Below are 12,557 nucleotides of genomic sequence, written 5' to 3' on the forward strand. Positions count from 1 at the left end.
TATTTGGAGGTATCCGGTATGTGCCAGGTGTGAATTCGACGCTCCCTTTGGTGGTACCTCGTCACACAGCAAGCGCGTGCTCGTTTCCATGGCAACTTGTGTTTTCGACTGCATGCTAGCAGATGTAGTGGACTTTATCGGTGTTTAAATCGCCGGTTTCTCTCTCAACCTGACGATAACGACTGAAACTTCTCCCACTCTGTAATCTCAGCTGTGTAAAAGATGGTAAATAAAGCGGTTTTTAAATTACTGAACAACAACGTGCCTAAAAAAAATGTTAACAGTCCGTTGCTAACGTTAGCTGTTAGTTACACAGCTGCTAGCTTCTGTTAGTGTCCTCGTCTCTGTGTTCCTGATGTGTAAGAGGGAAATACTGGAGCTTTGTTCTTCTACGATGTGTCTAAAACAGATTGGGCCGCATTCTGAAATGTTTGTGTTCTTTTTAACTTCTTTACAGCCACCAAAAAAGAGAGGTTCCAGTCACAAACCTCCAAAGGCGAAGACTCCCATAATGATAGACGGTCTGACCGTGGAGGAGGTGACCAGAGAACAGGTCAGAGATTAAAATCTCACAGATGATGGTCAGGTTAAAGAAAGATTTTCTGCTGAGGTTACCCCCAACTTTACCTACAGAAAGGACACTCATATCAGATAGAAGTGATTAAAATATTAAGAACACGTGACTCTCAAACTACTGGAAGTAAAACCATGATAGTAAAATGTCACTGTACATCTTTCTAGTCCAGTGTTACTCAACCATGCTCAAAGAGCCAAGTTGTCGAAAAATGGATTTGCTAGAGCCACAATCTTAGTGGTGAAAAGTGGCAGTTAAAATAAGTAAAAGGTGGCGCAAAGTGGGAAGTGACAAAATAATGTGTTAAAAAAGGCAATAGCGTTGCAAAAAATGAGACAAAAGTGGCTGAAATGGGCAAAAATGGGAAAAATTGGCATTTAATTGCAAAAGGCAGTTTAAATGGGCGAGGAGTGGCAAAAAAGGCAAAAGGGGCAAAAATTGCAAAAAGCAGGAGAGAAGTGTCAAAAAATAGGCCAAAAGCAGTAAAAATGGAATTAAAGTCTCAAAAAATTGCAAATAAGAAAAAATAGAGGTTGACAATTAAGTTTGACAGTTAAAGCCTACTGTGTAAGTGTGGGAAACAAACACATTAATGTGACTTGCACCAATTTTAAATCCCAACAGATAATAAACATGAAGATACAGAAACAAAATCTGCCATGAAAATAAAAACATATTGCTTCATCTCAGATTACTGGCACACGCTTGAACCTTTGAAAGAAATTGCTGTAACTGACTGCATTTGTGTCTATAAAATGTTCTATTTTATATATGCATTACTAAATGCATATATATATATATATATATATATATATATATATATATATATATATATATGCAATTACAGTATATATATAAAAAAAAAACAACTATCATGTTCAACATAATTGAATCTATAGTTATCTGAAAACATTTTTAGCTTAGGTTTCTAACCCTTACCCTTACCCTTAACTTTTGAAAGCTCATACACTTCTCATCTTTGAAAATATGCAACCCAGTTTAAAGACCCTGTAAAGTAAAATCCAACATTTGTGTCTTAACACACTAGATATGTTGGAATATGGTTGCTGTAAACATGTGACATATTTGAGCACTGTTCATAATGTCAAGGGGCAGGCTGATGGTGTGAGTGCTTTCCTCCATTCCTCAATTTTTTTTTTTTTTTTTAATTAGAGGATCATATTTCTCCTGAGTGGGCATGGCTTCAGGTCATTCAACAGACATGCCCACACCATCCTAGAGCAGGTTTTACTGACTCCTTTTTCATAATTTTAAAGATTAATTTGTAAACTTGGAGATGTTTTATTTGACTGAAATTTGAACTAAGGGCTCTTAACACAGTGACCTCTCATACAACAAACCTAAAACACAGATTTATTTTCACTTTACAGAGTCTTAAATACCTTTTATTTCTCTGTTTGTAATTTACATTTTTAAAGAACCTCATCCCAAATTCCCATCATAAATAGTGCTAATAGATCTATTTCCAAACCTTGCAGAGCAGATAGATATGCCTGTTTTTGTGTTTCTCACTGGCGAATCCATCTTGAAAAGCTCCCGTCTGAACCGTTTGGGCCCGGTTAGACAGTGACAGGACCAATCAGCGAAGAGGGGCAGTACTTTGGGGCGCGGTGGAGTCGTGACGTAAACAAGCAGCAACAAGATGCCGGTGCCATTATGGCGAAAGAGATTAGCGTGGATGTTGCTAAAGTGCCAGTTTTATCAGAACTTGACAACATTTCTTCGTTAAAAGAAGAACAAAGAACAGCAGTGAGTTGTTTTCTTTTCAAAAACGACAAACGTCGCGTACTGACATGTCTACAGTCACCATGGCTTGTGTTATGCAGTTCCCTATGGAGTTAACTCCTCGGTAGCTGCGCACGCGCACCTCGGTAACAGCAACGAAGTCACATGTTTTGTTGCTCTGATTAGCCTGTAAAGATGTGACAGAACGTTCATCCAGTCACCCTCCGAGTTTTTTTTTTTTCAAAGGTTCTGCCCTTTCCCTTTTTCTGTATATCAAAGGTTTCCAGATGGATGTGTGAAACAAATCAGTCTGGCGTGTCAGGTTATCAATTTCCTGTTTCCTAACAAAACTTAATTTATGTCAGGTTTCTTACTGAGTAACCTGAACCAAAACAGTAGAAAAAAAGATTTTCGACTAAATGACAGCTGTGTGGTGCTTATATTTACTCTTATTTACAAATTTAAATCCACTTGTAAAAAGCTGCATCTCTGTCAATCAGCTGGAGGAGCACATTGCACGTCTGCGAGAGGAACTTCATAGAGAGCGGGAGGAGAAGAACTACTTTCAGGTGGAGAGGGACAAGATCCGCTGTTTTTTTGAGATCACAGAGAGACAGCTGGAGGAGACCAAGGCTGGGCCAAAGAACCTCAACAAGAAGATCGAGGAGGGCGAGAGGGATCACCAAGACGAGATCAAGGTTTGGTAAAATAAAGGATACAGCAATTTCACATAAACTCTACATTGTTGGTTCACCGTTCATTAAACATCTGATCATGTTCTTCTCACTAGTTGTACATGCTGAAGATGAAGCACGCTCTATTTGAACACCAGAACACCATCACAGAGTTGCAGGCTGAAGCTAAAGTGTCCACTGAGGCTGTGCAGAGAGATCAACAACTGTTAGAGACTAAGCTTCAGGAGGAGATGGATGACATCAGCGTCAACATGGAGAAGCTCGACTTCAGCGACCTTGTGAAGGAGCTAGAGCTGGTCTGTAGTCCGAACTGAGTTTGTTTCTTTCTACAACCTGAACTGCTACAAACACAGTTTTTCTCATCCCAACAGAAACATCAAGAAAAAATGTCTGAAACAAGAGAACACTGGGTAAAACAGCTCCAGGGTAAAAACAGAGATCTCAGTGTAAGCTCAGTTCACCACCATGCATCTTCATGACCTAACAGGAGTTTTGATTTGTGTTGCATTTTGGGTAGACGCTGAAAACATGTATGAGGGAAAGATGGAGGACTTTCTACAAGAGCTGGAGCACATGAGGAAAAAAGAGATCAGTGAGAGGGAGGATCAGAGGAACAGCCATGCCATCGGCCTTGAAAAGGGCCACAGAGAAGCTCTCCAGAAGATTAAAGAGCTCATGGAGGCGATGGTGTCAGAAAACTCAATAGAGTCACTGAAGGTAAATCCTGACACCATAGGTTTCCCAAATCTTGAAATATTTTTGTTTGATTATTGATTACATGTAGAAGTTGGGCTGAATGATATTGGCCTTTGTGACATTGTAGTATCTTTTATTTCGTACATAAGTATGAGATGTATAAAAACAGGACAATATTCCAAATACATGGAGTAAATTTCCCTAATCCACCCATAATCCAGCACGCTTTGTTATTATTCCCCTGTGGAGCGTCACTTCACTTTAGCCCAGTCCTGTTGTGCCATTTTGAGTGTTTTCTGTTATTTCACTAAAGCTGCACTGCCTTTGACCTTATCTGTTTGACCGCTTTTAGGCAGAGAAAGAAGAATTAGAGGAGATGATAAAGAGGAGAAGCATGGAATGTCTCAGAATTCTGCAGGAAAACGAGTGTCTCTCTGAATGTCTCTTAAAAATCAACAAGGAGGTGGCTGCAGACCAGAAAAGAGTGAGCAACTTCAGGCTGGAAAAGGTTGTTTTTGTGCAGATGTTGATGTTTTTTATAAAGTGTTGCACCTTTATCTGATGTTACAGTGTGTTTATGGGGCTGACTATCATATACTTTATCCTCTTGAGAACTGAGCTTTACTTGGAAAGCATTTTTAGTTTCTCCCACACATTTGGGATCAGTAGGCCCTGATACATTTAAAAGCTCAGCCTTGTCTTTTAACAGGAATTAGATTTGACCAAAATGATGTCTGAAAATCTCCTAAAGGTCCTGTTTCTGCAGAAAATACAGCGCTAATAGGTTCCAGAGCAGTTTGTCAGCTGTTGAGTGTGTTTATGCAGTAAGAAATGGTGTTAGTCATTGAGAGAGGAATGGTGGAGTTGTTTGTCTTGTTGTCTTCTTGATGGACAACAAATCAAGAATGATCAAAATTTCCAATAAAAGTTCTTGTATGTTTTCCTGTCCAAAATCCAAAGAAATTCCCTAAAATTCCGAAGAAATTACCTGGCATGCCGGAAAAATTCTTAAACATATTTTTTGAAGTGTCCCATAAAAAGCACTACAAAATTTAATCAAATATTCCCCAAATGATTCAGTGAAACTTAATCATAATGCCTTAATAGTTCAATAACAATTTCCCCCAAAGTTCCTTTTAAATTCAATAAATCATATTCCCCCAAAATCACATAAACATTTCCCAAATTGTCATGAAAACACCAATAACTTTCAAAGCAGATTTTCCTTGAAATTTCCAATGAAACTCTCAAGAAATATACAAACATCTCCCCAAATTTTCCATGAAATACTTCTAAAATTTCCATGCAAATTTTCCCAAAATATATATAAAGAAATTCCATATGGTTTACATAAAAAATTCCTGAAGTTTCAAAACAAATTCTTCAAACATTTCAAGCAACTTGCTTAAACTTTATAGGATTATCTCCAAAGTCCTAACAGCTGTAATTTTAACTATGTTGTAGAAAAGCTGAAATGTAATGTCCTCATATGTGCACGCAGCTTCTTAGGAGGTTAATGTGCACAAGGTGAACTTGTGATTCTGTTTTTTATAGACTGACATGGAGAAAGACTGCCAGAAGGAGCTGCATGAACTGAAAAACAACCTTGAGGAACTGGAACAGAAATTCAGAGAGGTAAAACATCAGACTGATCTGTAAATAGTCAGCTTAATGAACCTGTGGGGATTTTTTATTTCTTCCTGGTTGTTTGTCACTCAGGTCCAAAAGGAAATAGGCAAGCTGAAAGAGACAATCACCCAGAAAATTCAGGAGCAGGAGCAGAGGGAGAGTTTGAAGGATGAAGAGCAGGAGAGAAAGATGAAAACTGTGACGGACCGACTGGAGGAGGTTCAGGCTCAGCTAAACTCGATGCTCTCTGATCCTAACGCAGACCAAACTGCACTACGAGGGTTTGCCAAGCAAACGGAGGTTTGTTAGTTTTACTCTGTGATTCTCTTGTGCTTTCAAGTCTTTTTTTGTTTGTTTTTATCCGACCTTAAAAATGTTTTTCCTTTCAGGAAGATTTTGACCACAGTAAAAAAAACATCGAGGACTTAAAACATGATACTGAATTGATTTACAAGGTAAGTGGCTCATTCTACCATGTTAAATGTGCTTCCATGTTGTTTTTGATAATAATGTTGTGTATATCCTGCAGGCCCTTGAGGATTTGATGCTGCACTGTCAAGTAGCACAATGAGCTCTCAGTGTCCAAATGGAGAAGACCTGAAGAACCTTGTAAAGCAGTTTGGCCCCTAAATGAAGGCAACTATTCAAGAACTTCTCCTTGATACAACTGTTTGTGTGCAGTTCTTCAAATCTCCACTTCAGGCCGATTTTAAAAGTGAGTCCATCCCTGTCAGCCTTGCTTGTTAAATTCTCTGAAAAGGAAAAGCTGAAAAGGAAGTCACTGCTGTTCCAAAGAGCTCCAGCCTCCAGGAGCTGAGTGCATCAGCTGGGTTTATCATTATGTTTGACTCAAAGCAGGAAAAAAACTGTTTTAAGTTCCATGCGGGCAATCAAAGATAATTTTATTGTTATTATTATTAGTAGTAGTGGGAGTAGGAGTAGTATTTATTTATTTATTTATTTATTTAAAGACCTGACCTGCTGCAGTGAGGCAGACAACAATGATAATCAACTTAATTAAGCAACATTTTCTGTCAATCCAATGGAGACCTTGTGTTTTAGGTTTACTGATGTTTAAATAATTTTTCAATAAAGTTTTGGTTGATTTAAACGGGCGGATTGTTCATCTGCCACAGAACTTCTAGTGATATTGAAAACTGTCCAGTCTACCAGTGACACATGGAGAGACTTCAGACTGAAAACATTTATACCCTGGCTTATGGCGCCCCCCAAAGGCAGAAATGAGCAACTACAGAGGCAGAGAAGTTGAGAAAAAAAGACTTGAAATTTTCTGGCAGAGTTGCACAGAGTACATAACTTTTTATTTCAGTTAAAGCATATGTACAGAACAAATAAAATCATTATACATGAGATTTGTCTATCAGTAGCTAAAAATGTAAAAGACTTAAGCTTGTGTTTGACTGTACCATCCAAGGAATAACCCAGAAAATCAGTAATACAAGGAAAAACAAATATATGAGACCTTGGATTATAGTCCTCAGATGTCTAACAGATTCACTGATTTCCCCTGGAATCTTAAATTAATTTATAGTACATGGCAAAATGTTGCAAATATAACTGTAGGAGAGTGAATTCAACAGCTAAAAAATGTTTTATCACAGAATCTAGGAAGTTAAAGCTGCTCTTTGTCTCTGAAATCCTGGGGTATAAATTAATCACAATATTTTGAAAAGGTTAACTGTCTATGTGAATTTCTTCATTAATTTTCTCTATAAAAAATATTAGAACATATACCTATACTTACATATACTTAGATTTGGAAACCTACTTGGATATCACCCAAAGTTTTATTTTTGATAGTTCAATAGGCAATTAATTTAATTGATACTGTGAGTATTCTTATGGTTGATATATTTCTAAGACTTTTAGATAAACGCAAACCGAGTTTAAAGTTCTTATTTTGTCCCACAAACAGATGGATGATATATATAGAAAAACGTTTGCAGGAGGAGTTTTATTTCTGTAGCTCACAGATGTCAGACACCGTCTGTTTCTGTTGGGGTTTAACACACAAAACTTCTGGTTGATGTGACACCAACAAGGACAAACGTTTTTTGAGGAAACGATAAATGTAGAACACATGAACTCTCCATCTGCAGTTCTGGTCTGTTTACTGATCAAAACATCTCATTTAAACAGACGTGTAGAAGTCATTATGATCTGCTACAAACTGTTTTTTATTTTGTCCACTTTACTGTGAGTACATAAAGCAGATTTTGACGAAGTAAGATCAACTAAAAAATATATAAAATAAGTGACTGCATAAATACCCCCACTTTTAAAGTGACTGACCCAAGTCAACAGAGGTCCAGACAGTTGGTGCTAGCAGTCTCACAGAGTGTGAAACAAGGATCACCTGAGGTCAGTGTATGTGTCTCAGTGATTGTAGGATTAAGACACTTGTTTCTGGAAGGTCCAGTCACTGGTTCATCGGTATTCCTGGCTACCAATACACCATGAAGACAAAAGAACACTCCAGATAACTCAGAGAAAAGGTGCATGAAAAGCATAAGTCAGGGATAGATACTAAAACATTTCCAAGGCTCTGAACATCCCCCAGAGTTCAGTTAAATCCATCGTGAGGAAATGAAGGAATATGGCACATGTGTAAATCTGCCTAGATCAGGCCGTCCTCACAAACTGAGTGAGCGTGCAAGAAGGAGACTCCTGAGAGAGGACACCAAGACACCTATGACTACTCTGAAGGAGTTCCAAGCTTCAGCAGCTGAGATGGGAGAGACTCTGCAGACAACAACTGTTGGCCGGGTTCTTCACCAGTCAAAGCGTTATGGGAGAGTGCCAAAGAGAAAGCCACTGTTGAAGAAAACTCAGATTCAATCTGAACTACAGTTCACCAAAAGGCATGTAGGAGACTCCATGGTCAAGAGGAAGAAAGTCCAAAATGGGGCTTTTTGACCATCAGACGCCAAACACTGACATCACCACAAACACACCATCCCCACTGTGAAGCACGGTAGTGGCAGCATCGTGCTGTGGGGATGCTTGTCAACACCCGGCCCTGGAAGGCTTGTAAAGGTAGAGGGTAAAATGAATGCAGCAAAATAGAAAATCCAGGAGGACAATCTTATTCAGTCTGCAGGAGAACTACAGCTTGGGGGAAGATTTATTTTCAGTCGGACAATGAGCCAAAGCATACAGAGAAAGCTACACAGAAATGGTTTAAAGACAACAAGGGGAATGTTCCACAGTGGCCGAGTCAATGCCAAGACCTCAATCCTAGACAGTGAATATTTATGCAGTTTCTTTTTTTTTTTAGTAGGACAAAAAAAGCCAAATTATATTGACCATAATTGATTTATAAAATCAATAAAAAGGTAAAACACTCAAGTGAATACCTTTCATAGGCACTCTGTGTTATCAGTAATCTTCCAGTTTGTGGCTGTGATTCTTACAGCACTCATAAGACCAACTCCAACTTCACTGAGTTTTCTTTTAGTTCAGGGATTTTTGAAACCAGATATAAACGTGATCGGGTATTTTATGAACATCTGTAGAGTGGTTTCTAATTTAGAAATTTTATTTACTGTAATTTATTGTAAATGACCTATTGCAGCCCTCTTGCTGTGTCTCTGAGGCCACCAGAGGGCAGCACCCCTCACTTTAGGAAGCCTTGCTTCATTTTATTTCCAGCAGTTATCTTCCTCCTTCAGCCCCAATAATGATCAAAAAAGGAGCCAAATAATTCAGGAGTGGCTGAAATTAAATCGAATGTATATTTTTTTATTGCAACATAAATGTGTTTCTCTCCAAACTGCACCAGATAAGTAAACAGCTGTTATGAGAGATGGAGCAGACTAAATGTTTTCAGTTGACACAGAAATGGAGGGTTCAGTAGCTGTTTGCTCAGAGACGTGTTGTTGCAGAGCTGCAGGTGTTTGTGGGGAAGTTTCTGAGCACAGAGAGCGATGTCTGTGACCACATCCTCTCCTCTGCTGCCGCTCTGCAGCTTTCACACCTCGCTTTGGCTCCCTCTGACACAACACACACACTTCCTGTTGGTGTGTGATACTCACACTTAACCTTTTAAAACTAGATTAAAGAAAGAACTTTTTTATTCTTACCGGACTGAAAACTTCTTTTATTTGTGCAGCTTCTACAAGAACAGATCTAATCAGACTCAGACAGCCCACTAAAGTGAAATCAAAGCAGAGTCCAGTTTATTGATTTGACTTCACTGAATAAGAGTAAAGTAGCTGTATTATTCTGCCAAGTTAGTGGAAAATATGACTCAAACTAAACTGCTTGTAAAGTTTTCCTGAGCTGAGCTGAAGAAGGTGAGAAATAAGTGATTTCTGAGAAAAGATGTAGATAAAGGAGCTGCTAAAAATACACAGACTGAGTGGAAAACATGATGCTCACTGTAGGAGAAGGCATGAGCAGATAAAATGTCAAAACATCCACATCTCTGCAACAACACTTTTTTAATGCTTATCTGAAATAACGCTCAGACATCCATGGTTTTGGAGTGTAGATCAACATTTTCAGCTTAATTTTGTAGAGCAGATGATTATACTGCACTTTAACTACAAACCCCAATTCCAAAAAATTTGGGATGCTGTCTAAAATGAATTTCTTTTATTTATTATTTATTTTTCAGTTCTGAGAGGCAGACATCAGAACACATCATATACATGGAAAAGTTATTGATTTTCCGCCAAGGTTATTATAGTTAACTAAAACTAACTACTAAAACTAAAAGGTAAAAATCATTTTACCTAACTGAAACAAAATAAACACTGAGCTTTATAAGAAAAATGAAAACTAACTAAAACTAAATTCAGTGTTGACAAAACCTGACATGAACACCTAGGTCCGAAGAGAGTAAAGTGGCCTTATTTGATTGCAGAAAAATTCACACAATGGTTCCTTTTTTGGTCTTGAGTTGTATAGAAACATAAAAATTTAATAAATAAAATGAAAAGTGAAGAGCCCTTTTGGGTCTGGCCCTTGACAAGTGTCCCATATTGCTAAAAAACTAAAACTAATAAAAACAAAACTAAAACAAAGTATTTTTTCACAATCAAAACTCAACTAAACTAAGAAAACAGCAGGAAAAACTAATAAAAATTAAACTGAAATCCAAAACAAAAGGTAAAAACTAAATTAAAAATAACTAAGGAGAAATCCAAACTGTTATAACCTTGGTTTCCACTGCAATTCAGTTTTTTCTTTTTCTTATTTAAGTACAAGGAACTAAGTGCAACATGAGAGGTAAAGTGTGCTCACAAGATCAACCAAAAAACACTCCATAAATAGTAAATAGTTTAGATTCTAAGTAGTTTGCTAAGATTATGTAGCACCACAAGGTCCTTAGATGGTCACCTCCACAAAATCTGTCTGGGGTTTGACACATTTAACCCAGTTGGTCCATAGTTTAACAAAAACATCTTTTACAGACGTAAACAAAAAGTAATTCTTTCCATAGCATGAATATCATTTACAATATTAATCCACTCCTTTATTGTTGGGAATTCAGGAAGCAACTGCTGTCTAATGATAGTTTTTTACAGGCAGAGGTCAATATGCCCAAAATGTATTTATCAATACTACTTATCTGAAAATCTGCATTTCCTAAAAAAACAGAGGGCAAACTGTACAGGTACGTCTGTTTTAGCACTCTTTTTCAACTCATATTTAGCTGAATACAGCACAGAGATGAGATATGTGGTATAAGGTTACAGGTGATAGTACCATGATTGGGTATAAAAGGAGCTCTGAAAGGCTTGAGTGTTCACATTAAATGACAACAGTCAATACTTAATGACAGGCTGCATTGGGAAAATAGTCTAACAATTTATAAACAATGTTCCTTAATATGCAATTGCAAGGAATTTGTAGATTTCGCCAACCACAGTTGAAAATATCATCAATAATGGAGAATCAGGAAAGGCTGAAAACCAACACTACATGTCAGTGACCTTCAAAAACCCTCAGGCAGCATTCACAATGTGTGTATGTTTTCAAAAACACAACAAGGTTCATCACTTTGGACATTATATCCTGTGTGTTTGCTGTAATGAATCAAATATCGATGGACTAGTATTCTGTATCACCCTGTGCATGACTGGATTCTCTCCAGGTGCTTCTACGTCCTCCCACAGTCTAATCTAGGATAATTGGTGACTCTAAATTGCCTGTAGGTGTGAATATGAGCATGCCTGGTTGGATGGTGCATGGGCCTGGATGGCCATCAGGAGGCCAGAGCAGTAAAGGATCAAGGCTGACGTGGCAAAGTGCCGAACCGACATTATCCTCCTTCACCTGACCTGACCTAGGAATCCCTTTGAATCCTGCAGGAGGAGCTGGGAAATATTGCTTCTTACTTCAGTCCAGATCAGAGGGATTTTTTGGTGCTTTAGATTCACATCAGCTCCATTTCTATTGAAACAGACGACCAAAGTCTAGTCAGGAAGAAGGCAGAATAAAAACAAGACAAACAAGATCCTCTGTTCCACTTTTATTGACAAGAAATTTAAATCTTACATTTTTAAATTACCTGAAAACAGAATTTAGGAGTTAGTGCTTTTGAAACACATTTGAACTAAACCTGTTGAAATGCTTGGGTGAAGACGTGTGTCGCATTAATAGCTGTAAAGCTGTTGGCCTAATGTAAGCTAGATTAGACCGGCTGATTCAGGTCTGGCTGTGAATTCTTGGGGAAATTGACTCCGTTTGTTGCAATGCATTAGCTTAATTCTTACCTGAGCTAAACTTGAGGGTAAAATTGAGGCTAGTAGATGGATGTTTGCTGTTTAGATCTTCATGTTGGCTTTTTTACAACAGTTTAACAAGGTAGAGAAGCACCAGAGTGGTTAAACAGACGGTGAAAACAAAATCTTTAAGGGAAAATGAGATTAAATGACCAACTAGATCCTCTGTTTTACTTTTAAGTGAGAAGACAATGAGGCATCATAATTGTTAAAACTTTAAAATCACAGAATAGAGAATTATTTCTGTAAACTAAAGTATACTAGTCATGCTTTATATTGCAAAGAGAACAGTATTTTTGTTGTATTGCTGCTGCTCTAATTTAAGCTGAATTTGACTGTATTTATGAATGAATGCAAATGCACTTGTATATGAACACAATTCGTTGCATAAATACAGCTACATACCAGCTTAACTCTATGCTGCTAAACTTAAGTCTAGAGAAAAATCAAATATATCCACCTTTG

The 12,557-nt window shown here is 37.8% G+C and overlaps 1 protein-coding gene across 4 annotated transcripts in view; it reads left to right on the forward strand.

Annotated features, from left to right (window-relative positions):
- Positions 1 to 6,366, forward strand: part of LOC121525747 (dynein regulatory complex subunit 4-like) — a 94,397-nt gene extending 88,031 nt beyond the window's left edge. For 3 of the 4 annotated variants that reach the window (XM_041811851.1, XM_041811852.1, XM_041811853.1), the window contains 10 exons: positions 458 to 553; positions 2,821 to 3,018; positions 3,111 to 3,311; positions 3,387 to 3,441; positions 3,533 to 3,732; positions 4,064 to 4,219; positions 5,266 to 5,346; positions 5,431 to 5,640; positions 5,730 to 5,795; positions 5,870 to 6,366. In XM_041811851.1, the coding sequence (XP_041667785.1) occupies positions 512 to 553; positions 2,821 to 3,018; positions 3,111 to 3,311; positions 3,387 to 3,441; positions 3,533 to 3,732; positions 4,064 to 4,219; positions 5,266 to 5,346; positions 5,431 to 5,640; positions 5,730 to 5,795; positions 5,870 to 5,911 (1,251 nt within the window). In that variant the 5' untranslated portion in view covers positions 458 to 511 and the 3' untranslated portion in view covers positions 5,912 to 6,366. Of the gene's footprint in view, positions 1 to 118; positions 226 to 457; positions 554 to 2,820; positions 3,019 to 3,110; positions 3,312 to 3,386; positions 3,442 to 3,532; positions 3,733 to 4,063; positions 4,220 to 5,265; positions 5,347 to 5,430; positions 5,641 to 5,729; positions 5,796 to 5,869 lie in introns of those variants that run through there. The other variant, XM_041811850.1, reaches the window with a different exon arrangement.
- Positions 6,367 to 12,557: the final 6,191 nt, after the last annotated feature.

This window comes from Cheilinus undulatus, linkage group 18, assembly GCF_018320785.1.
Source record: "Cheilinus undulatus linkage group 18, ASM1832078v1, whole genome shotgun sequence".
Taxonomy (NCBI): Eukaryota; Metazoa; Chordata; class Actinopteri; order Labriformes; family Labridae; genus Cheilinus; species Cheilinus undulatus.